Source organism: Protopterus annectens, chromosome 10.part0 (assembly GCF_019279795.1).
Source record: "Protopterus annectens isolate FY-2018-M chromosome 10.part0, PAN1.0, whole genome shotgun sequence".
Classification (NCBI taxonomy): domain Eukaryota; kingdom Metazoa; phylum Chordata; order Ceratodontiformes; family Protopteridae; genus Protopterus; species Protopterus annectens.
Window position 1 is genome coordinate 1,448,217,385 of NC_056744.1, and position 27,500 is coordinate 1,448,244,884.

Below are 27,500 nucleotides of genomic sequence, written 5' to 3' on the forward strand. Positions count from 1 at the left end.
TCCGACAAACTGTTATGGATAAACAAGCTTGATGTCGAACCCATCAGTCAGAATGTAGGCGAGATGGATCCCAAACATCTGAAGTTATGGTGAGTACATAACTAAAAGATACACCTACCCTACCTATAAGCAGGGGGACAAGCCCTCCTGTACCCCCCATGTGGGTGGCTGCTCCCCCACACCCACGCTACTTATACTAACTCCGAGGTTGCAGTAAACACAAACACACACAACCCACCACTATACACACTAAAATCTCCTACCCAGTACCCTTACGAAAACACCACTTACCTTAATCCCCAGCTAAATTCACACACCACACAACACGTCAGAAACACACCACCATAACAGCGGATTCAACATTTCTGCATTCGATGTAGTGTAGTTTTGCGTAACTGCACTTTCGACTGTACAGTCTCGAGATGCTGAAATTTGATATTTCAGTATTTCGAGATTGTGTAGTGAATATATATATATATATATATATATATATATATATATATATTATATATATATATATATAATATATATAGATATATATATATATTATACATATACATATATAATATATATAAATATATATATATAGATATATATATATATATATACATATACATATATAATATATATATATATATATATATATATATATATATATATATATATATATATATATATATATATATATATATAAAATGTGTGTTTGTGTCTATCTAGAGAGAGATGTATAGATATGTGTACACATAGTCTATAAGAATTCTTGCAAGCAAGGATCATCTTAACTGTGTAATCTGCCAAGTTTTAGTACCTAAAATCCAATCATTGTATGTTCTTATTCGTTTTCAAGTTTCAGAACCGAAGTCTGTAACCTAAAGTTAAGTACCCCGCTGGGGAAACTTTTTCTTGCTACTTACAGATGTCAGTAAAAGTTAATTATTGTATTACTTGTGGGAAGCAAATACCTCAAGGATTTTCCTTTGTACTGTATTCCTTGCCTAGGCCCTGACCACAACGTGCCTTGCTGTCGGTTTTGTGCTAAATTTAACCAACGCACTATTAAGCCTCTGTATATTTTTGCATCTAAATACTTTGGCACAAGATTTAACTGTCCAGAAATGTCGTCGGTTAGCAATCAGACTACCGGAATTCACAAATAAGGTAAAGAAAGAGACAGACCAAGGTCCAAAACCGACAACGAAGCTTCTCCTAAGCCAGTCGCCGGTTCGCCAGTACTCTGGTGCTGTCACAGCCACTGATACCCGCTACTTTTGATTCGCTGGCCTCTACTGAGACCCATTCAGAGTCCGGTATGCCGCGAGACACTTCAAATATTGAACCCGTGGATGTCTCTCCCTTAGATGGGTCCGGAGCCACTGAGCAGGCACCGACTTCTGAAGGTGTTTTCAGGCCTAAAGATTTGTATATTAAACCGATGCCCTCCTCAAAAACAAGACTGAAAACCAACTTCTATGTCTAAAAAAACTGATGCATGGACCACGTACTCAGGCCCCTATGCCTAAAAACAAATGATCAAAATGGCTGAAGATTTAATTACCTTAATCAGGGGTTCCCAACCCCCTCCTGATAAGAGGCCTAGGCAAGACACTGATTATGAATCTTCAGATCAGGTTTTCATTTCTTGTGATTCATCTTCTGACCAGGAGTTATCTGTTGCACCTTATGAGGACTCTGATGCAGAGGAATCCATTCCTTCTGCTTCTCCTCCTGAGGATTTCTCTTTTGGAGAAACGTTGCATACCTTAAGGGAACATTTTCATTGGGAGATTCAGGATTTTTCAGAATCCAAAAAGAGGCTTAGGGCTTTCCTTCTTCCTCAGCATAGGCCTTTGGCTATACCTCCAGTTCTAGACATTGTTGATGATGTTTTCTCAGAATCCAGCATGGCTCCTGATTCCCTGCCTCCAGCTCCTAGTAAGCCAGACAGATATTACAGGGTTCCTGACTCCCACAAATTTCTTTTTAAAAACCCTACTGCTGACCCGGAAACAATTTCTCAGGGTCCCAAGGGGGTTAAGGCTTCTACTGCTAAAAATCCTACCCCTTCTGATAGAGACTCCAGGGCGCTGAATAGATGGAGTAAGAAGGTTTACACTTCTGCAACCCTGGCTATCTGGGCTTTAAACTGTCAGTTTCGTATGCTTAAATATCAGCAGCATGTCATGGGCTTACTTAAACAGAAAATGATAATTTCTGACTGTGTGGAAAATAGTATTACAGGATTTATTGCATTCAACTGAACAAGTTGGAAAGCATACTTTGCAATGTGGTTTTGATTCCTTGGAGGCCTCTTGCAGGGCCGCAGTAACTGTATCTGTGATAAGAAGGCATGCTTGGCTCAAGGAGCAAAATCTGCCTGATCATGTTAAAGCAAAATTGTTGGATGCTCCTTTACAACAGGACAGTCTATTTGGTAATAAGGCAGAAGAAGTTTTGAAAAAGATGGAAGACAAAGCTAAATCTATGCAAACTGTAAAAGATTTCCTACAAGTGCAACCACCCAGGTTCAGTATGCACTGGCCTACTAAGGATTGGTCCTTTCCAGTACCCCCCAGAGCCGCTCAGGTCAAACCCAGACACTCCAAAGGCTCCAGGTTTCAGTCACAAGGAACTTGCAGAACAAAACAATGGGGTGCGTCCACCTCCAAATCTGGAAGTAGCAAGGCACACCCCTACGGTAAACAGACTCAACTTCCTCTGCCATTTCCAAGCACTTATCTTTTGGCGGCCCTTTGGGGGGAAAACTAGCACTTCATGCACAAAATTGGCATCCAATTACCCAGGACAAGTGGGTTTTAAATATAGTATCCCAGGGATACAGATTTCATTTCCACACGCTGCCAATTCCATACGGATGGCCAGATCTGCCTCCAAATCAGTGAGCAGAGGCCCAGAAACAATGTCCCTCATGGATATGGGGGCTATTCAACCAGTACCAGACAAGGAAAAAAGGACAAGGTTTTTATTCAAGACTTTTCCTGGTACCCAAAAAAGACCAATCATGGCATCTAATTCTGGACTTATCCATTTTAAACACATTCCTGGACATTCCAAAATTGAAGATGCTGACTCTACAACAGTTACTGCCTATGCTAGGCAAGGATGCATGGTTGGTAACTCTAGATTTAAAAGAGGCGTACCTGCATATCCCAAGCAGGGAATCTTCAGAAGATACATCTGCTTCAAAGCAGACTATTTGCATTACCAGTTCTCTGCACTGCCCTTTGGCTTATCTACTGCACCCCAGGGTCTTCACAAAGTGCCTGACACCAGTAATTGCATTTTGCAGACAAAGAAACATTCAAATTTATCCTTATCCTTATCTGGATGACTGCTTAATTCAGGCAGAAAACAAGGACACTCTTCTACAGCATCTGGCGTTTGTAAAAAGGTTTCTAACTTGCCTAGGGTACACCATAAACGAAAAGAAATCACAACTGGTACCCTCTCAAAAAATTACATTCCTGGGTGCAAGCTTGAATACAACTGCCCAGATGACTTACCTCACGCCAGACAAACAAATCCAATTGATGACTTACTTCAAACAAGTGGCCACAAAACCCCAGTTATCTGCAAGACAAATTCTGCAGGCCTTGGGGTTCCTGGCTTCCTGCATTCTTCTAATTCCATATGCAAGACTGCATATGAGGAAACTTCAATGGTACCTAAAAAGCTTATGGAGTCCACATTGTCACAGCCTGGAAACAATGATTCCTATCATCCCTTGCCTGCAGCAAGAGTTCCTATGGTGGGCAGAGGCCTGTCACCAAAACAAGGGACTGTCACTCATTCCACCCCCTGCCACCCAAACCCTGACTACAGATGCATCAGACTATGCTTGGGGGGGGGGGCGCATCTGGCAGGGAGATGCATTCAGGGCGAATGGAGCCCAAATCAAATGCACTTGCATATCAACCAGAAAGAGATGCTAGCTGTACAGAATGCTCTGACAGCTTTCAAGGACTTTCTTCATCCAGGACAACTACTGATAAGATGGACAACACCCCAGTCGTGGTACATAAACAAGCAGGGGGGTACACATTCCTTCCCCCTTCGCAGATTAACCATGGCCTTGTGGAACACAGCCTTGTCTTACCAAATACATCTACAAGCTCAGTTCCTGCCAGGAAGGCAAAATACTCTGGCAGATGAACTAAGCAGAAATCTTACGGACCCACACGAATGGAAACTGGATCCACAAATCTTCAGAATGTTGACATACAAATGGGGGAGCCCAGACATAATTTTGGGGTGAGGCAAAAATATCTATCAATTGAAAAAAGCTTGGAAAGTGGATGCTGTATCCTTCAGCTGGAAAAAAAACTATCCATCTATGCTTTTCCCCCCTCTGCCTCTGCTCTCCAAGGTATTACTAAGGCAGGAAAAAAACAAAAATGATTCTGATTGCTCCAGACTCGCCTCGCCAACACTGGTACCCGCTCCTGCACAATGTCACACCTTCCTCCCTGGTACCTGCCTCAGACACCTTATCTACTGTCTCAGCAGAACTTTCAAATTTTGCACACTCAGCTCCAAACTCTGAATCTTGCAGCATGGCTAATCAACTAATTTTACCAGTTACATCTCTCAGCAAACCTGTGATGGATGTCATTTTGGAGGCTAGAAGGCCTAGCACTAGAAAATCTTATGCTGATAAATGGAAAAGATTCTGTGCTTGGAATCGGGCACAAGGAATAAGCACAGAAATACCCAATATTCCTCAAATTCTGCAATATTTAACTGAGATGCTTCACAAGGGCCTATCTTTCTCCCATAAATATCCATGCCTCTGCCATTTCAGCTCATTACAACAGAGCCTCCCCTCTTTTCTCATCCCCTGCTGCAGCAGTATCTCAGAGAGGCCAACAATTTAAGACCTCCCAGGAGAGCACAGACTCCTGCATGGGACCTCAATTTTGTGTTGGACCTCAATTTTGTGTTGGAAAAACTCACCCTGCCTCCTCTTGAGCCAGCTGCTAATGTGGAAGACCGCTTTTCTTTTAGCGGTCACTTCAGTGAGAAGGATGTCCGAACTACAGGCTCTGATGGCAGTGGAGCCTTTTATTTTCTACCCGGACAGGGTAGCGCTCTGGACCAATCCATCCTTTATGCCTAAAGTGGTATCCAGTGTGGCTCTTATTCAGACCATTCATCTGCCAAATTTTTTTCCCAAATCCACAGAACAAGGGGGAACGGAGTCTACATTCATTGGATGTACACAGACTACTAAGATTCTACTTGAACAGGACAAAATCTCTAAGGAAAATCTGAGCAACTACTGGTGACATTTGCTGCAGGGGCAGAGGGAAAGGCTATCTGAAAGCAGACAATTTCAAAATAGATAAGCCATTGTATTCGTTTCTGCTACATGCATCATGGTAAACCTGTCTCCATGGGGATCAGATCCCATTCCACCAGGGATGCATCTACTTCTGCAGCCTTTCTCAGAGGGGTTCCTACTAGAGACATTCTAGAAGCTGCTACCTGGAGCTCGGTTCATACGTTCACCAAGCATTACCATTTACCTCTCTTTTCTAAATCCAGAGCAGGCTTTGCCACTGCTGTCCTGCAGGGCCTTATAGCTGCTCCTAATGCTGTATAATTCCATCCTCCCAACCAAAGCTTTGGGATTCTACCCAAATGTAATGACTGCAACAGTGAAACACGAAGAACATAGTACAGTTGTGTGCACTTACCATAAATCTAGATGTTGGTGTATTCACAGTTGCTGTCCTGGTTACCCACCCGCCAGCCCCCTATGTTTCTCTTTCTATACCTCTTTTTTTTTTTTTTTTTTTTTTTTTTTTTCTGTTACTATGTTCAAAAGCCTTTTTGTTGTATTTGCTTTTATTTGGAGGTTTATTTTTTGTGTTCTAAATTGTCTGTGTGTAGAGACAGAGTCAGATAGATCTATTGCTCCCCATTTGAGGGGCACCTGACATCTGGGGCAAGAAAAACTAATGAAAATGGCATTGGCTGCATGTTTTTATACCCCTGATGTCATGGAAGAGGGGACAGCAACCGACGCAGGACCCAAGACTTTGTTATTCTGGCCGACTGAGGGCAACCTGCCAGCAGATTACCTAAATGTAATGACTGCAACAGTGAATACACTCGGAACATCTACATTTATGGCAAGTGTACTTAACTGTACTTTCTTCACTCTGAACCCCCTAACAGGGGGAAATCTCCAGAGATGAACTGGTGCATGCTTGAACTCCTGGTCTTATTTATGCCTACCCCCCCCCCCATTACTTCTCATTTTGAAGTTTCTACAGAAAGTTTGCAGGCTGGGGAACACAGAAATCCTCATTGCTCCATTCTGGCCTAGTCAAGTCTGGTTCTCCTGCCTTTGGTCTCGCCTAGTAGTTCCACCATGGAGCTTAAATCTGGCTCCGGATCTTATCTCACACCCCTCTTGGATTCCTCACCCAGACCTGAACAGTCTGAAACTCGCATGCTCCAGTTCCCTTGATCATTAGGACTCCCAGTTTATCCTGTCCAGTTAAAACCGTTTTGGTGGTGGCTCACAAATCTTCCACACGAAAAGTATATTGGAGCAAGTGGAAATGATTCTCCATATGGGCTTCTCAACAGGATTTGAATCCTTTCACGGTTCCCATCTCAGCAGTATTAGAGTTTTTGGTAGGGGTCTTTCGACTGGGTACTAGTTTTTCTACGGTTAAAGTCCAACTGGCTGGCTATTTCTAATTTTCATGTGGGGGAGAATGTCTTCACTAGCCTGTTCTAGACTTTGCAAGACCTTCCTCTTGTATTACAGGCTTTAGTCTCCCCCCCCCCATTTGAGCCTGCAGCCTCGGTAGACTTGCAGTAGCTATCTTGGAAGACTACCTTCCTGGTTGCTATTACATCTGCCAGGAGAGTGTCTGAACTTCAAGCATTGTCCATCAAAGTTCCATACATGATTTTCCATAAGGACAGGGTTTCCCTGTGCACTAATCTGTCCTTCCTTCTGAAGTGGCCTCAGAAGCCAACATTAATCAAACTATCAATCTTCCCCGTCGTCTTTCCTAATTTTCAGAACAAAAATTACATTTGCTGGATGTACACAGGCAATTGAGATTTTATCTACACGGGACGTAATCCTTTTGCAAATCTGATCAGTTGTTTGTTTCTTACTCAAAACCCTTCTTAGGAAAGTCTATTTCTAAGGTGAATATTGCTCGTTGGATTTCCCAGTGTATTATTCGAGCATATTCTGACAAAGGAATTTCCCCTCCGGGTCACGTAAAAGCACATTTCACCAGGTCTATGGCCACTTCAGCAGCCTTTTGGTCCAGGGTGTCGCTGGATGATATTTGTTCTGCGACTACTTGGTCTTCATCTCATACCTTCATCTCACATTACAAATTAGGCATTGTATCAAGGAGTAGGGCATCTTTTGGCTTTGCGTTGCTCCGGAATATCCTTCCATGAGGACCACCCAGGTGTTTGTAGCTGGGGACTCTGTCCCACAGGTTGAAGATCAAATTAAGTCAACTACTTCAGATAAAGAAGTTGTACTCGCCATAATGTTTCATCTGAGTAGTTGTACTTCATCTGTCTTCAACCATCCCCCCCGACCTTGTCACTATGGTCCTGGCCTTGTATATTGGAGATGAACAGTCTAGAGGCTTCTCTTACTATGCTTGGTTCAGGTATTTTGGGGGTGCCAGTAATGGTAAGGTCCTGTTCAGTCGGGCTTATGTTATACTGAGCAGCAAACTCTATCTGAAGGGAGGAAGGAAACCTGGGGCATTATGGGTAAGGGGAGGAGCTTGGATCAGATGCTGGTTATGCCTCCATGTCGGATCCGATTTGGATCCATAGACCCACAGGTTGAAGACAAATTAAGTACAACTACTCAGATGGAACGTTATGGTGAGTACATAACTTCTTTTTCAGGGTTACCAGTTATAAAATATAATGTCAGCCTGGCTGAAGAAATGTATCTTTCTATCACATGACCTTCTAATCCATTATCAAACTGGTGACTAAATTGTTTACTATTTATTCTAGTTAAGTACTGCTTGTGACTTAAATTGTCATGTGGCTTCTTATGCAGCTACCCGGTAATAAGAGCAAGGATTAACAAAAAAAAATATTATTTCCTTTTTAGTGGTTTTTATGGGTAGCAAGAAGTACCCAGATGAGAATGGGTTTGATGCATTCCTAAAGAAGCATGGTGGCAGCGATAATGCCTCAACTGACTGTGAGCGCACCATCTTCCAGTTTGATATTCAGAGAAAATACTTCATGGAAGCACTTGATAGGTAATGACCTTGCTGCTGTTTCTTTCGTTCCTTTGTTAAGAAGCAAAGACGAAATAGTTATTTAATCATGGCTGTCCACTTGAGATGCATTATTTTCAACAGTATCTTGTGTATTTGTAGCTGTTACTGCAGAGAATTTGTTAGAACTTCACTGTCGGCTGGCTATGTATCCAGAAATTTCATATGTCTTTTTGAGCAGAGAGTAATGATAGCATGGAGTGAAGCCCAGGAGAATGCTAGTGCAAGAAGGTCAACATTGTTTTACATCTGAACAGTTTGAGCAATGTAGCCTTTTAAGGTTACTGCAAATTGAAACTAAATTGTAACCTGTAACCTCATTGTAACCTGTAATCTCATACCTTTGAATTACTGCGGTGGTGGAGCTGCGGTAGCGTTGTCGCCTCATAGCAAGACGTTGTCCCGTTCGATTCTCAGCTAGAGCGTCTTCTGTGTGGAGGCATATGTGAATGGGGCGTGCCTTTGTTGAAGGTTGTGTGTCAGGGCTGGTAACCCGGTACGTAAAAATCCACTACCAATCATTAGCGGACCGGAGTTCCGATGTGGCGACCCCTAACCGGGAAAAGCCGAAAGACTCAAACAAATCTCATACCTTTGAATTACTAGGCCTTTATATGAAAAAACCCGCTTCAGTAATCCCAGTACGTCACAGGCTATCATGAATTTTAATAAGGGCTTTCTTGCTTCTAAATATGCTAAATCTTAAGGTTGCGCAACCTTGAGGGGAAAAGTAAAAGCTGTTTTTTGTATAAAATTACTTGTTCCCTTGATAGATTGGGATTGTGTGATTGAATTCCCCCCACATTGGAGTGGTGCAGGAGCACAGCCCCCATGAAGAAGAATTATGAAACAAAACAATGCAAATTACTTAATTCTTTTGCCAAGTTTCAGAGTTGACACTCTGTAAAGTTGACAGTGTGCAGGTGTAACTGACACCTTTTTTAAACCACTTGAGCATGACCTTGTGGATCTTAACACATGATTTGTTTTCCTCTGGACTGTAACACCAAGTACTGAAGCTTTATCTTCTTTGTTTGATGAATGTTCATAGTTGTAATTTTGTGTCTGTCCAGACTGTTACAAGAATAAAATGAATTATTTTATGTGCTTATTACTTTAACAGGTGGGCCCAGTTCTTCATCTGTCCACTGATGATTAGAGATGCTATTGAGCGAGAAGTTGAAGCGGTTGATAGTGGTAAGCTGATCAGATTGCTGTCTGCTAGGCATGACCTTGACCACAGTACTTTGGTTGCCTTAAGTTACACTACTGGGCATATTGGAGGGTATATTTCCACTGGTCTGTATTACATTATCGAAGTTTCAGGACTTCGAACACCATATGGTTGACACCATATGATCAAAGTACTGAAACTTAGAAAATGTAAACAAACAAAAAAAAACAATTAACTGCTGTAAGCAGGAGGGCAAGCCCCCATGCACCCCATACCCCCGCTACTTAAATATACCAAATCTGAGATCGCACTACAGCATAGGAAAGGGAAACCTTCCCTTTCTGCACCTAACTCCATTAAAGTGCGATCTCGGAGTTGGTATATTTAAGTAGTGGGGGGGGTGTTGGTGGTGCAGGAGGGCTTGCCCCCCTGTTTACAGCAGTTAATTTGTTTTACATTTTTGAAGTTTCAGTACTTCGATCATATGGTGTTGACCATATGGTGTTAGAAGTTCTGAAAGTTCGATAATGTAATATAGACTCTATTTCTACACGTAAACTGATGTAAACTAATATTGTCAGACTAGAATAGTGTTTTTTGGGTTTTTTTCCAAGTATATTACTGACTACCAGTGTACAGGTCAGTGGAAAGACTTTGTACTTCTTGGGCCTTTCAGGAGAAAGGGATAAATGCTTGGTGGGCATTCTGGCAAGACTGTAAAAATGAAACACTAGATAACTTGTTTTACTGCATTTTCTGCCTGTATGTAGATGCTTGTTGGGGAGTATTTTCCTTTGAGAAATTGACGTTACTGTTTTGTCTTAAAGACCAAGAGTTGTTTACCTCATACAGTATTAACTGTGTTATCTTTGCTTTTCTTATTTGCTTGGTTTATGTGACAAAAATGCAGTTGCTTACATTGTAGCCTCCATCCAGTAAAAAAAAAAAAATCATACAAGTAGAGTTTCTCAGAAGGTATACTTGAATAGTGCTGGTCTGTGTAGCCATCTAGATACTGCTCCCAATTTTTCTTCCTTACACCCAATGGCCCTCAGCTTTTTCTGTTAGCGTGAGGGCTGTTTTGTTCCTTTTTGTCATGTGACTGCTGCACCTGACAGCACCCTACTGCGGGTTCACCACTTTCTTTGGAGACTCTTTCATTTTTCTGAATACGATTCCTTGACTTTGTATACCCTCCAAGGTCAGGGTGCAGGATTAGGTTTGAGTGATAAAACTAAGTAGTAGTCCAGTTAGTAAGTTTTGTTTAGGGTTCCACTATTTCACAAATATTCAAAACGGATGACACCATTTGAAAACCTGAAAGAAGGTTGTAGAGTTGCACAGTGAGTAACTGAAGACTTTTTAATGTTTGTGTCTTTCGGCTTTTCCCAGTTAGAGGGTCGCCACAGTGGAACTCCGGTCCGGTAATGATTGGCAGTAGATTTTTACGTGCTGGCTTGCCGGGCCTAACGCACAACCTTCAACAAAGGAGAGCCCATTCACGCATGTCGACTCACAGAAGATGCTCTAACTGAGAAACAAACGGGCAATGTCTAACTGTGAGGAGACAATGCTACTGCAGCACCACCACTGCAGTCAACTGAATTCTTTTTAATAAATATCTTTAATTCCAGACAAGCATTACCTTTCAGACAGTCTCTTTTGAGGCAAACTTTAATTGAACTACTACAAGATAATGGATAGCAGTGCTGCTTTAATGGGTGGGCAGGCAGGCGTCAGGCTTAATACATGAGGTAGAAGTGCTGTACTTGTAGCAGAGTTGTCTAAGTCCAGACTCTGCATGAACCATCTGTGACACGTTTTGAGAGTCATGGAAAATACAGGAACCATTTTGTTGCTAGACACAAAGCAGAGTGTAACTTTAGCTAAGGCTGCACCACCTCATACATTGCCTGACCTCCTGGAGGACCACCTGAACTATGACAGTCTAGTAAGTGGTTTTACGTGCCTTTCGCCCTGTAATGGCAGACCAGGTATCATTCTTTCTCTAAGCCAGGATTGCCAGCTCATCTTTTTTTCCAGCAGAATAACCCTTAACTGGTTTGGCATCCTTTGTGGGCAAGATACTTTGCTGCCAACCAGTGTGTATTAACATGGCTGAGATACTGTAAAGTCATCATTATACTCCAGTCATCGTTATACTTCTGTGCAGTGTTTAAAAAAAAGAAAAGAAAACTGCAGCAGAAGCACCTCTTTCCCCTTTACAATCGTGAAAAAATAAGCCCATCCAGACACTTTAAGTGGAAATATAATTTTAAATACTTTGAAACTAAAACAGTCATAGCTGCTGCTAACTTCCTCCTTATTAATGCTGGTTTTGCATTTTTGATTGTCTTGCATAGTTGGCAGTCTGGTGCACAAGTGTCAGTTAAAACAGACTTTGATTTGCATAGCATTGAGTTAGTTTTTTTTTTTTCAATTCCTAATGTGGAAACTTTGATAAGACAGCCAGCCTATTTTCATCTATGGCTCATGAAAGTACTTGGTAATGTGTAGGAATTAACAAGTAGTATTGAAAGAACAGTGGCAGCAGATTACAGTGGTGAGATAGTCACCTGTAAAGAATTAAGCACAAAGATGACCTAGTATGTTACTCACAGCAAAGATTCAACAGTCATAAAATAGTCTAGCTAGCAGTAATGTTGAGCTACCAGTTGCCTTGTCACATCTGGTAAAGGAAAGAATGATAACATGAAAGGAGTAGAACAGCTAGTCTGAACAGGATTTCAGTGCAGGGGGTGAGAACTGAAGGTAGTGACGTGGCTGGAAGTGAAACCAGGGGAGAACAAAAGATGTGGGTCCAGAGTAATTTAGGTAGGGGCTGCATTTTAAGCTGGAAAAAGAAAATGAGATGAGAAGAGTACTGTTGCTGGTTTTCCAAATGAAAGTTAGATCTTTTAGACTAGCATTTGAAGTCATAGGCTTGCTCACCTGGAGCATTGATAGGGGCTGCTTGGCCCACCTTGTCTGCCCATTTCCCTGCCTTCATAATAACATGCTATTTTTTTCATCCATTTGACATAAGAGTTGCCTTATACCTCTCCTACAAATTCTTGAATTATTTTACTGTTCTTTTGGAACTGTTACCGGTTTAAGAATACTGTTCAGCTTTCTTTTTATATGAAAATATTTTGTTTCTTTCTACCTTTTATATTCAGAATGCATCTACTTGTTGTTTGTTTGTTGCCTGTTATTTAACCACATAGGTGGGCTGGTCTGAGGACCTCTGTTTACTCACAAAGTGGTCCAGAAGGCAGAAGCACAGAAAGCATCATAAGTCCAGAGTCATGTCTGTCACTTTTGTATGGTATCTTTGTCAGACATTGCAGATTCAGCCAGTGGCTTGAAAAGACTGAGAACAGTATCTCACAATCCATCCGTTATTTCCCATTTTTGCACATGGGGTTGGGGTGTCAATTCAGCATTAACAATCATCCTACAGCCAAGGTTTGTACATAGTATCTTGTATCAAATCAGCGAACAGCATTTACATCATCAACTAAAAGTATGTAAAGTAGCCACAGAGTAGCATATGCAGTACTTGAAATAGAAAAGCACAGCATTTAACAATTAGACTGAGCAAAACATTTGCACATGACCGCTGAAACACTGTCATCTGCTATCTGTATGTACCAGGAATGCTCATAGTATGTGCGACGTCCCTCGTGTGGGCCTGTAATCAAGGAGCCTAAATCCTCACCACTGACACCAGTGGGGGATGATCACTTAGATCAAAAATGGATACACTGTATTTTCAGAAGCAGCTGTCTGCACCAAGCATAATTTCCCTTAAGTGCACACAGGGAACAGACTCCAGTCCTGTGGCTGGACTCTGACTGTCTCTCCCTAGGCCCCAAATAAGAATCCACACTGACCACTAAAGAGCTCTGTCTCTCTGTTTCAAGTAGCGCGCACACACACACACACACACACACACACACACACACACACACACACACACACACACACACACACACACACACACACACACACACACACAGATTTGATTTTCCCACATACACATTTGGGAAAGGCTGGCACAGATTAACTGCTCTATCACCTCTGCACAGGCTATACGGATATTACACTGTCACCAGCCAGCTACTCTAAGGCCCTTAAGAGTATCCAAGTATACTGAGTGAAATTTAATGTTGAATGAGCAGCGAGATGTTCAAGAGCATGATGCCACAACGTCACTAAATACATAGAAGTACTCTCGAAGGTTAAATATTTCCTAAAAAGACCAGGCACAATGAAAAGTTTGAAAACATTTAATAGTAAATATTAAGTATTTTCATGTTATTTTATCTATTTATAATAAACACAAGAGTTTCAATCACAGGAAATATTAAAAATAACACTGATACAGAAGAGCAATACTTAACTAATCTCACTGTATTTTCCTGACTGATCTAAAGAATAACACGTTCCTACTAACTTAATAGAGCAAGGCAAGCTGATGTGGATGAGTGGTCTTTCTTGCCAGGTTTCACACAGACTCCCTTGAGACTTCTGACTCATCTGGTATTAAAGCATAATTTCAGTGCTGGATTACAGAATGACATCACATCTGGTCACCTGTGGTTCCCACACTACCTCTTTAACTTGAAACTGAGCCAGGATCTTGCACATATGTGTCACAATGCACACACATAGAGCTTTGCTAAGAGGTGTTACAGCATCTGGAAGCTCTAAAACCATTTCAATACTTTTCACCCTTCCAGGGTAGCAATTCACCACTAAGGATGGTATATCAGGATTCTTAGTCCTTCTTTTTTTTTTTCACAGACATTGAGTCTCTAGCTGCAATCAGACTTGTGAGATGCAATCTGTATGGCTTTTACCAAGTCATTTATTTTCAGGTTATTTTTCAAGGTTAGCTGGAGTGAGATTAACCTCTTCTCTTCCAGTATCCGCTGTTGCAGTATATTTGTTTCAACAGTTGCAATACAGTCTGACATGCAGATGTATTTTGTTTTCTGTCCAGCAGGACCCACTGTTGGTAAATTTTCAACAACACCAGCACCTCTACATGATATACAAATGACCTTTTTTTTTTTTTTTTTTTACAAAACTCCATCTAGCTATGCTGGCATATATTACACATCCACTGCCCTACTCCTCCTTGCATAGCTGGCACTACCACACATCATCATGGTAGGAAACAGAATAATATATCAGTTTAGTTTTAAATTCATCCAAGTTTTGTACATTTCTGGTGTCTGTTAAAATGTCCATCCTTTACATCATTCTAGGGTCATAACTGGTGCTTGATCTCTAGATCTTTAAGGGTAATAGTATGTGTGAGTAACAATATATGGGCAACTGAAGGACAGTATTCCAAATGCTATAACTTAGAAGTTGGGGAAGTGAAGAATAGAGTAGTAGTGAGGTGGAAGATTAGTTTGGAGGTGAGGTCAGTGGAGGGGACAAAGATGAAGTTTATTTGAGATGTAATTAGAGGTGATGTTTGTTTGGATTAGTAGGTGCAGAGTATGGGTGGGTTGGAGGTGATAGGGTGATAAAGGGGTAGAGATTTAGTGGCTAGGTATATGTTTATTAAATGAGTTGGGGTGGGTGAGAATGAGGGTAGGGTAGGAGAGCGCGGCGTGAGCCCGAGCAAAGCGGGATGACCCAGGTTGTGACTCTTCATCTAGAGTCGAAATAAACTTCAGTAAGTCTGTTTCTTAGATTTGGATTAAAGTTGAATAGTTAATTCTTAATTATAGTTTTTTTTTTTTTTTTTTTCTTTTGTTTAATTTTCTATTTTTCAGGTCTAAGTTTGCCCAGTTAGCTGGCAAGCAAAGTCTAATGCATATATAAAGGGTCGAAATATATGTATTTAGAGATATTACTGGAGCTAAAACAGACTAATACAATAGACCAGGAGTGCAGCGGTTCAGTTGGAAGAAAAGTAAAAAAAATAAGAAGGGGTAATGGAAGAGTTGGAAAGAGAAATAGGAGTATGGCCAGTGATGTGGGAAAACTAGTTGTGGAAGACTGTACATGCATACAAAGGAACAGTGGTACTTGACATACATAAATCGGTGTCCGTTGAAAGATGCAGATAGCCGCTGGGTTCAGTTGCCGTTTTGTAAAAGGAAGAGGTCTGTCAGTGAGCATTGCAGCAAGCTGGCACTGTAAAACGGACTTCACTTAAAATTAAAAAAAAAAAGTGGGCAATTAGGGATTTAGTTAGAGGAGGCCTACACACTGTTGAAGTTGGAACTTAAATCAAAATATTTCCAGAGAAACGGATAAGTGGGAGAAAATGATGACTAGGGGAGAAGCTGGATGTACAAGAGTGTTTACATATGAGCGGATAGTAGTCGGAGGGAAAAAGTGGAGAGCCATAAGAAAGAAACTAGATAGGCAGTGGAGTAATGGGGAAGGGGATAAGAAGGTAGAGGAAATTAGTAAATTAAGTCAGAAATGAAGGCAGAGAAATAGATGAAAGCCAGAAAAGAGAGCTGGGAAATAAAGGCAACAAATATAGGAAATGCCTTTCCTTTTTTTTAAAAAGGACTGATTTGGCACCGTTAAAGTACTAAGTCTTATTTATTTATTTATTTGCAGTTTAACTGTGGAAGTCCACTGGGCCATACTGAGCCTGTTTTCAGTGGTGGCCCATGGAGAAAAGCTCCACAGTACAGTAAAAAGCAAAATCATACACATTGGCAATATACATATCAGACAAATTAGATTACAATTTTGAAATATTGTTAACTCAGTAGTCAGACAAATTGCAATGACAGATTACCATAATACGCAAGTAATATGTGCAACTAATAGACAAATAAGATTACAACATTGAAACATGGTTAGTGTTTGTTATATCTTTCCTATCATTTCTGTAAGAATCCACATATTAAACACTTATAGAGATTATTTGGCCGCTGCTGAAGAACATACTTTGTTTTTGATGCCCTCTTGTGTACTGCCTCTGTCCTGTGTCTTAGCAAAAATTTCAAAGTGTTTTACCAGCTGTCTGTATAAAACTAGTTGTTTTCTTCAGGTGATGCCTCTTCCTGTGAGTAGCTCCCCTCCCCCAATTTTCTTGCTTTGACAGCTTGTAAATCAGTCTCATAGCCGGCCTTGGGAATAGGCCAACTAGGCGGCCACCTAGGGCGCCGGTCTAGCAGGGGTGCTTTTCCAGTATTTATTTGGGGTAGGTAGACCAGGATGGGGGCACTGAGTGGTGTAGTGGGGGCACCGTGGAGCTCTTTTGCCTAGGGCACCAGTTGACCTAAGGCCACTCATGATCAGTCCATTCACCTTTATAGATGCACAAATTCACTGCAAGGATTTTTTTTGATAGTCTCCCACTTCCAGACTCAAGTTGGGCTACTGTGTACATTGGTTACTAGATAGGTCTTCACTTCTACTGCATATGTCTGCTCCACATTATGCTTTCCTGCCCTGCATCTCTTTACTTGGTAGCTTGTTTATCTGACCTGTTTGAGAAGGCAGTCCTTCCTAAGTTGAGTCCGCCTCTGTTTTCTTTCTCCTCTGAAATCTTCTTACTGACCTCCTCCATTTATTCCCTGGTCTGTCTCTCCCATACCCCAATGTAATGGTGCTTCGGTGCCCCCACTACACCACTCAGTGCCCCCATCCTGGTCTACCTACCCCAAATAAATCCTCTCTCTATGTTTAGTTTTGATATATTACTTTTGCACTGTTACTGTGCTACTTGGGAATAGTTCTTTACATGCTTATAATTTCTATCTTATTGTGCTATTTTTGTTTATTTTTATCATTATTATTTACTAGTATATAGTGGAGCTTTTCTCCTCGGGCCTCTGCTGAAAATGGACATGTATCCAGCCAGACTAGCCCGGTCAACAGATGTAAAATAAAATAAATAAATAAATAAAATAATGGTCAAACTGTTCATCGGCAGGGAACTTGAGATTTACTTTATTGTTTGCGGGCAATTACTTAAGCTGTCGTGGTTTAGAACTTTACTCCTGTGTTACCATATCCCTTTCCATCTTTTCTTGTTTGATTTTTTTTTTCCTTTATTTGTTTTTGACAACCAGATGAATAGACTAGGGAGGCTGGCATAATGGCTAAAGTTTTTGTCTTACAGACACAAGTTGCAGGGTTTGATTCTCACATATTGTAATTGGCTAGGCTTAAAGTGACCCCCTGGAGCAGTTAACCTAGTACTAATCTATGAACTTATGCATAGACTGATCTGGGCCAAAAGCAGACACCACTTGACTTGGACAAGGACAGGCTGCAATATTCACCTCGTGGTACCTGTTTTTGTCTGCATGTATTTATCAAGTTCTGTATTCTGTTTCTGGAGAAGATGCTTTCTTTGTGACTAGTTTGGAGATTTTAATATTGGTTTCTGCATGTGGTGTTTCTGATTGCCTTTACATTTGACAAGGAATGGATATAAAACAACTTATGTGTTGCTTTTTCCTGGTAGTTAATACTATTCTTAATTGATGAATTTTAGTCATTATGGATTCCCCAGCTGTGTGGCACAGAGGAATAAAGCTTTTGACCATCACAGAGATGACTCAAATTGACTTGGATTTCTTCATATATTTAGTACTTATTTTGCAAATGATTTCTTTCTTTCCATTTTTACGTACTGCCTGCAGCCTGAGACATAGTTGGAAATGGACTGTAAACCAGACTACTTACCTGGCTAACATAAATAAATGTGCATTTAAATTTTGCTTTACTAAACAAGTATTCCTTCAGCTGGTGTATTTTCTAATATTCTTCATACAGGTGCATTGCTGTCTCTAGTAGAACTCCACCCAAAAGTCAAGTTTTTCTATTCCAAAAAGTGTTTTCCTTCCCTGTAATCTAAGACTAAACATTTCACATACAGAAAAAACATAATTTAATAATTATCTTGCTTTCCTTTCTTGCATTTGTCTCATCTGTTACATCACAACAGCTACTAAGAGCGGCACAGTAATTGTTAGGTCACTTATCCCAGCAACAGAGCCGATAAGAAGACAATGACATTTAAATGTGCCTTATCAGTTACAGATTGAAAGCATCACACCTAGATAAATAGTGTAGCCTGGAGCCTGAACAAAGGCAGGGCTTTCAAGCTTAGTTTTCAGATGCAAATGTCCTTCCCTTTAATAAAACTCAGTGCTACAAAGACAAAGAAAGTAGGCAAATATGTTAATCTAACTCTTACTTTCTGTCAGAATATGTAATTTCTGTAAAAGTGCGTGTTTCTTCTGGAGATGGGGAAAGATCAACATCAAAGACCTTAATTTCAGCTGCAATATTTAAAACCATGAATGCAGCACAAACTGCCTCAACCCAATTCTCACCTGTTAATCACAGGGGTCAGATTTCTCATACTTTAATACTGAACTACAGTTGTTTCTTTGAAAAGAACAATTAGCTAAGCTACAGAGGAAGTCAGGAGGGGCAGAGAAGTATGCAAGAGTGGTACATGATATGTACGAGGCCAGTGTGACAGTGGTGAGGTTTGCGGTAGGAGTAAAGGATGCTTTCAAGGTGGAAGAAGGATTACATCAGGGATCCGCTCTGAGCCCTTTCTTATTTGCAATGATGATGGACAGGTTAACAGACAAGACACAGGAGTCCCGGTAGACTATGATGTTTGCAGATGACATTGTGATTTGTAGTGAGAGTAGGGAACATGTTGAGGAGACCTTGGAGAGGTGGAGATGTGCTCTAGAGAGGAGATGAATGAAGATCAGCAGGACTAAGAATATATGTATGTGAATAAGGGGGAGGATAGAGGAATGGTGAGAATGCAGAGAGCAGAGTTGGTGAAAGTGAATGAGTTTAAATACTTGGGATCAACAGTTCAGAGTAATGGTGAGTGTGGAAGAGAAGTGAAAAAGAGAATGCAGGCAGGGTGGAGTAGAGTGTCAGGAATGATTTGTGACAGACTGGTACCAGTAAAAGTGAAAGAAAAGTTCTGTAAGATGGTAGTGAGACCAGCTATGTTATATGGGTTGGAGATAGTGGCACTGATGAAAACACAGGAGTCAGAGCTGGAAGTGTCAAGAGTTTAAAGATGTTAAAATTTGCATTGGGTATGATGAGGGTGGACAGGGTTAGAAGTGAGTATATCAGAGGATCAGCTGAGGTTGGACGGTTTGGAGACTAAGCCAGAGAGGTGAGATTGCATTGGTTTGGACATGTGCTGAGGTGGGATGCTGAGTATATTGGAAGAAGGATGCTAAGGATGGAGCTGCCAGGTAAGAGGAAAAGAGGAATATCTAAGATCAGGTTTATAGAAGTGGTGAGAAAGGATATGCAGGTGGTTGGTTTTGATGGAGCCAGATGTAGAAGAAGGGAAGAAATGGAAACAGATGATCCGCTATTGCGACCCCTAATGGGAGCAGCCGAAAGAAAGACATTTTCAAGCCTGTCATTCAAACATTCCTTAAAATGCTGCAACAGAGATGGCCACAAATTAAAATCAAAGTAATTTAAAAATGCAGGTTGATGCTGACAGTGAAAAGTAAGCAGTCACAGCAATGTTGTCACCTGATGAGAGAGAACTGCAGTAAATGATCCCCTCATCATAAGGATTTCATTCTGTCCCTCTAACATGACGTCAGGAAGGTGAAGGCATTGACTGTAAATCAGAATGCTAGTCATGGCAGCCTCCTTCAGATCATTTTGGGGTGTAAAGAATTGGAAAATAATAGTAACCATCTACTTTGATACAGAGGCATTAACCATGCAGAATAGTTCAAGATTTGCTAGAATCATGTTTTCAGTTTTGGGTGCAGTTCTCCTTTAAATGTTTTGCATGGTGACACATTAGTTGAATCTGTCTCGCATCATCAGGGAGTTGGACTCTGTCTTGACCTCTCTTCTCCATGTGAAATTTTTGCATACAATTCCTGTGTCTGCATGAGTTTTTGTCGATACTGTGATTTCCTTTCATATTCCCTTAGCATATGCTTGGTTAATCGCTACTCTGAACTCTTGATGTATACTCCATTTATGCCTACTTTTGTGGCCCAGGATGTTGCTGAAGAGAGTTCAAAGTAGACTGATAAATATGTTAAACTGAGTTAAAACTTTGTTTTCCCTTGATTGTGCAGTAACTATTGATTTGTGTGCTGGTTTTGTTGCTGTTGAGTTGCATGAGAATTTCATAGTGACCCCTTAAGCAGCACGTTCCATCCCCAGAGTTTTAGTCAAGTAGGGAGCAAGTAAATCATTAGAGTGAAGACCGCCCATAAGTTCACTATTTGTTGCATTATTATACATTGATAATTTTTCTCCAGAACATAACATGTTATATTTCTAAATGACAGAATATCAGCTTGCAAGACCGTCAGACTCAAACAGGAAAGAAATGCTTTTTGGAAGTTTGGCAAAGACTGGCCATCCAATGGCGAACTTCTTTTGGGGTAATACTGTTGCTTTTCCGTTATTTTTATTTATGTGCACTTTTTGTCAGTATGTATTTTATTTATTTATTTTCTATTACCAACAGGTAATGCACTGACACTAAAGGATGAACCAAAAGAAAAGAACATAGACACTTACGCAAGGCTGCAAGAATTCTGGAAACGTTATTATTCAGCTCATTACATGGCCTTAACCGTGCAGTCCAAAGGTAAGGCTAAGTACAGACTCATCCTCTGTATGTCCAAAGTTTGAGAAATCTGTCACAAAAAGTGTGTGGCATTATATCATTTTAAAAAAATGAAACATCTTAGTTTCTGAAATGTAACTTTAGCCTCTTTTGGTAATGCATAGATGTCCTTCAAGAATGTAACTGCAGTCGTAACATATGGGTTGTCCTGCCTCAGGCAGGCCTCGGTCGGCCGGATTCCAAAGTCTGGGTCTGGCGTCGGCTGGTGTCGCCTCCTCTCCGACGTCAGAACGCCTGGAGTATAAAGGCATCGGCCGACGCCATCTTCTTCAGTCTTTCTTGCCGCGCGGTGCCAGAAGCAGTTCGCAAGTACCGGTCGGTCAGCTCCTGTGTTTTCAGTACCGAAGTCATCTAAAAGCTAAGTACCCCGTTGGGGAACATTTTTTCTTGCCTCAGCCGATGTCAGAACAAATTGAGAAAGTTAATAATTGTTTGTCTTGTGGTAAACAAATACCTCATAAGGACTTCCATTCTTATTGCCTCCCTTGCCTGGGCCCAGACCACGACGTCTCGGCCTGTGCTGCCTGTGCTTGCTTTAATAAGCGCACTCTCAGGCGCCGGGCAGAATTTGCCGAAGACTTTTTCGGCGAATCTTTCGCTTATATCATGCCGTCGGAACAACCGACATCTCAATCTACCAAAAAACGAAAGGACCGGGACTGACATCCTCGGCCCGCGTCCTCCACCGATACTCCTCCTAAACCTTCCGCTAGTGCTTCGGTCCCTTCGGAAGCGGTAATTCAACCGCTCCAGGCCGACGACACAGCGTTAACACGTCCTTCGGTCTCGGAGTCTACACCGGTGCCGGTTGTTGATTTTCCTCCAGAAACCGAAGTTCTGGATCTACCCGACACCATTCCTGTGGACAAGGTTACTCCTGCACGTGGGGCAGTTAGGCCTCCTGTATCCATGTCCATCAAGGCCTTTGCACTTGCTAAGGCCGCCAGCCAGGCCAAGGCCCATCCTAAACCTACTGCCCGGGCCCCTTCTTCTGATAAACAGATCATGTCTCTTGCTGCAGATCTTATTTTTCTTATCAGGGGGTCTCACCCTCATCCATACAGAGGTTCTCAGCCGCCTGCAGAGAAAAGGCCCAGACCTGAGCAGGCCGACAACCTCTCTTCAGATGAAGCCTCTGGGGATTCTGAGCATTCAGATACCAAAGAAGAATCCTTCCAAGCCTATGAGGACTCTGATGCTGAGGAATCAATTCCCTCTGCCTCTCCTCCAGAGGATTTTTCGTTCGGTGAAGTCCTACACTCTATGAGGGAGCATTTTAAATGGCAGGGTCAGGAATTCTCTGATTCCAGGAAAAGACTACGTACCTTCCTCAAGCTTCCCCAGCACAGACCTTTAGCTATCCCTCCAGTTATGGATGTCCTGGATGATGTTTTCTGACTCCAGTGCTAACCCTGATTCTCTCCCTCCTGCTCCTGTCAAGCCAGACAGATATTATAGGGTCCCTGACACCCACAAACATCTCTTTAAGGCCCATTCTGTGGATCTAGAAACTATTTCACAGGGCCCCAAGGGAGTGGCTACTTCCACAGCCAAGAATCCACTGCCAGCGGATAGGGAAGCTAGGTCCCTGGAGAGATGGGGTAAAAAAGTTTATACCTCTACCACCCTGGCCATGAGGTCATTTAACTGCCTTTTTCATATGTTTCAGTACCAGGATTTTTTACTGGATGATTTACAGAAAAAGATAGCCTCTCCTGAGCCTATTGATAGAAAGGCATTGCAGGAATCTAGTACATAACACTCAGCAGGTTAGCAATCATTTTCTTCAGTGTGGTTATGATGCATTGGAGGCTTCATATAGGGCAGCTATGACTGGGGCTGTTATACGTAGACATGCTTGGTTAAAAGAACAGCCACTGCCAGACCATGTTAAAGTAAAGTTACTTGATGCACCTCTGGAAAAGCAGAAGCTTTTTGGTGCTAATGCACAAGATGTGTTGAAGTCCATTGAGGAAAAAGCTAAATCAGTTCAGACAGTCAAAGATTTCCTCCAGGTTCAGCCACCCAGATTCAGCAGGAATTGGCCTTCAAAGAATTGGTCCTTTCCAGACACTGACAAGTTTCAAAGGGAAAAAAACAGGCGTGCCCAAGGTAGAGGGCAATACCGAGGCTCCTACAGGGGCCGCCAATGGCAACCACCAAATCAAAGAAGTGGCGCAGGCAGTCCTGCTGCACCACAAGGACAACCACAATGACTTGACTTTCATACCGCCTACAAAGGTTCAAAGAGAAGCACCTTTGGGCGGAAAATTATCCTTATTCTCAAAAAACTGGCATATCTTAACCAAGGACAAATGGATTCTGGATTTAATAGACAAAGGTTACAGATTCCACTTCCATACTTTACCAATAAGACAAGGCATGCCAAACCTGCCACTTCATCAAAGGGCAGAGGCACTCATTCAAGTTTCAAAGCTGTTAAATATAAAAGCAATAGAAAAGGTCCCTCCACAGGAACAAGGCCAGGGATTTTATTCAAGACTGTTCCTTGTTCCAAGAAAGGAAAACAAATGGAGGCCTATACTGGACTTGTCTATTCTAAATACTTATCTCATTGTGCCAAAGTTCAAAATGCTGACGTTGCAGCAACTCCTTCCCATGCTGGGCAAGGGGTCTTGGCTGGTCACTCTGGACCTCAAGGAGGCATACTGCATGTCCCAATCAGACAAAGCTGCAGAAGATACCTCAGATTTCTTGCAGGGACAGAGCATTATCAATTCTCAGTATTGCCGTTTGGCTTATCTAGTGCGCCCAGAGTGTTCACGAAATGCCTGGCATCAGTAGTGGCACACTGCAGACTCCAGGGGATTCAAATATACCCCTACCTGGACGACTGCCTCATACAAGCAGACAACAAACAAACCTTGATAGCAAACTTGGACTATGTCATTCAATTACTACAGGCCTTGGGATACACAGTCAACATTCAGAAATCAAGACTTCTGCCATCCCAACAGATTATTTTCCTGGGAGCCAAACTGGACACAAACACACAAATGGCTTATCTCACAGAGGAAAAACAACAGCAGTTACCAGAGTACTTCAAAGGCCTAGCAAAGCTCTCCCAGCTGACTGCAAGGAAAATCCTGCAGGCCCTGGGGTTCATGGCATCTTGCATTCTTCTGATACCTTTGGCAAGACTTCATATGAGAAAGCTGCAATGGTACTTAAAAAGCTTATGGTCCCAACACAGCCAAAGCCTAGAGGACGTAATCCCACTCATTCCATGTCTACAAAGAGAATTTTTGTGGTGGGCTCAAACAAGTCAGTTAAACAAAGGCATGTCTTTCAACAAACCTCAAGCAGGTCAAATGATTACAACAGACGCCTCAGACCATGGATGGGGGGTGCACATGGAGGGGCAGATGCATTCAAGGTCAATGGACACTAAGGGAAAGGCATCTGCACATAAACCAAAAAGAGATGTTGGCCGTGATGCATGCAATCGAGTCTTTCGAAAAATCACTTCAACAAGGACATTTGCTAATAAGGACAGACAACACCACTGTTATGTGGTATATAAACAAGCAGGGAGGCACTCATTCTTATCCCCTCTGCAGATTAACAATGATTCTCTGGGAAAAATCCCTAAGTCTGAAGATACATCTGCAATCCCAGTTTGTGCCAGGCAAGGACAATGTACTGGCGGACAAGCTGAGCAGAAATTTCTTGGATCCACACGAATGGATGCTGCATCCTCACATTTTCTCACAAATAACAAGGACATGGGGAAGACCGGACATAGATCTCTTTGCTTCTCACATGAATCATCACCTGGAAAAGTTCTGTACAAGGACCCACCATCCTTCAGCTGGAATTCCCTAACAATTTATGCATTCCCTCCTCTACCACTGCTGACCAAGGTGATACTGAAGATCAAAGCAGAACAACCAACAGGCATTTTGATAGCTCCGGACTGGCCAAGGCAGCACTGGTACCCATTGCTGTTGAGCATAACTCGGACCAAACCGTGGCCTCTGCCACTATGGCCTCTACTTCTAACAACACGATTACAGGACTGTTCATCAAAACCTGAAAACATTGCATCTGACAGCCTGGAGGTTACCATAACTCCTTCCGATATCTCTCTTTCCAAAAAAGTTCAAGAGATCTTACTGGAACCACGCAGACCTTCCACCAGAAAAACCTATTCAGCCAAGTGGAAGAGATTCATCATCTGGAATGCTAACAGGGGTCAGGATGCAACAGTATTGAGTATACCTCAGATATTGGAATACTTGGCAGAAATGTTTCATACTGGTCTCTCATATTCTTCCATAAAGATTCATGCCTCAGCAATCTCAGCAAAATACAATTGTGATCCACCTGTGTTTTCGCATCCTTTGCTAAGACAGTTCCTAAGAGGGATAAAGAATATCAAACCTCCCAGGAAACCGCCAGTACCTGCATGGGACCTCAATTTCGTCTTGGAAAAATTAACTCTTCCTCCCTTTGAACCAGCAGCAACTTCAGAAATGCAATTTCTCTCATGGAAAACGGTTTTCCTATTGGCAATCACATCAGCAAGAAGAGTCTCGAGATACAGGCACTCATGGCAGTACCTCCTTTTCTCATTTTTCATCAGGACAGAGTCTCTCTAAGAACCAATCCTTCATTCATGCCAAAGTAATTTCCAGGGTGTCTCTAAATCAAGCCATTCACCTGCCTACTTTCTTCCCCAATCCTCAAAACAGGGGGGTAGCACTGCTGCATACTTTGGACATACACAGGCAACTATGCTACTACTTGGACAGAACTAAGGCCACCAGAAAGTCTGACCAACTGCTTGTAGCCTATGCTGCTGGAGTACAAGGAAAAGCAATCTCCAAACAAACAATTTCCAAATGGATTGGACACTGCATCAGATTCTGCTATTCTTTTCATGGAAAAAGTGTGCCAGCCAATATTAGGCCACACTCCACCAGAGCTATAGCCACATCCACAGCTTTCCTAAGAGGAGTGGCTACAAAGGACATTCTAGAGGCTGCTACATGGAGCTCCGTGCATACATTTACCAAGTACTACAACCTGCCTTTATACTCCAGATCCCGAGCAGGCTTTGCTTCGGCAGTCCTGCAGGGCATTTTAGCTACACCATCACTTTCTTAGTTCCAACCACCCCCAGCTTGGCTATGGTATTCAACCCATATGTTATGACTGCAGTTGCATTCTTGAAGGACATAGTACAGTTTTGTACCTGCCATAAATGTAGATGTCCGATAGATATGCAACTGCAGTCGGATTTTCCCACTCTCCTAACCCTCTGCAACCTTTTTTATGGGTCCACTCCCCCTATTCCTATTAGCTGGGGGTATCTCCTATGGTGTATCTGTTTATTACTGTTGTGTATGTCTGGAATTGTTTATCCATTCACCAAATTTAGCCTTCCTAGGAGGGCACCTGGCATCTGGGGCAAGAAACACTGAAGAAGATGGCGTCGGCCGATGCCTTTATACTCCAGCCATTCTGACGTCGGAGAGGAGGCGACACCAGCCGACGCCGGACCCAGACTTTGGAATCCGGCCGACCGAGGGCTGCCTGAGGCAGGACAACCCATATGTTATGACTGCAGTTGCATATCTATCGGACATCTACATTTATGGTAGGTACAAAACTGTACTTTGTGCTAAGTGATTCTTTAGGGAAAAACATTTTAATTGCTTGATGCTGCTTCTGTGTATTACTGTGTCTGTTTTTATGGAGGTGATCTCTAGCACTATCAAGTTTGGTACCCAGAAAAACAGAATAATGAAGGAAATTGAGTAGGTAGAGTAGGTAGAGGCAGAGGGTTTGGTGGAGAGGTTTGGTGGAGAAAGACATGATTAATACAGAAATCAGTTTCCCAGTGTCTTCCAAATCATATTTAACATCTGTGCCTAAGAAAGGGATATGGTTCCGGTCTCCATTTCTCTGTATAGAAGAGGAGCTTTAAGTGAGACGCATTTTCTTCCTTGGGGTCTAATACTAATGAAGCAGGATGGTAGGTCCTCTCTCCAGCTATTATTTTCATGTACAAAGTTAATTTTCTGAAGGAGCGTGAAAGGGACCAGTAAGATGTATCATTAATTGTCTGCAGTAAGTTCTCTTTTTTGGGATTTTCTTTTCTGAAGTTCCCAGCTTGACAATATTTTTCCTTATCTGCCATGCCATATTATGCCATATTACAGGGTGTAAGTACCTCCTGCCAAGCTTTGCCATGATGCTGCACACATGTTGGCTTGCTTATTTGGATATCAGTCCTAATGTTTGCCATCAAAAGATTCTTGTGTCTGCTTAAAAAGTACAAGCCATTAAAGTATTCCTGCAGATGCAAGATTACAAGCCAACCAAGCCAAGAGCC

General features: G+C 42.0%; 1 protein-coding gene across 1 annotated transcript in view; it reads left to right on the forward strand.

Annotated features, from left to right (window-relative positions):
* Positions 1–27,500, forward strand: part of NRDC (nardilysin convertase) — an 853,803-nt gene that overhangs the window by 78,073 nt on the left and 748,230 nt on the right. The window contains exons 4-7 of the mRNA XM_044086887.1: positions 8,138–8,291; positions 9,433–9,506; positions 20,796–20,891; positions 20,978–21,100. Coding sequence (XP_043942822.1) covers positions 8,138–8,291; positions 9,433–9,506; positions 20,796–20,891; positions 20,978–21,100 — 447 coding nt within the window. The remainder of the gene's footprint in view (positions 1–8,137; positions 8,292–9,432; positions 9,507–20,795; positions 20,892–20,977; positions 21,101–27,500) is intronic.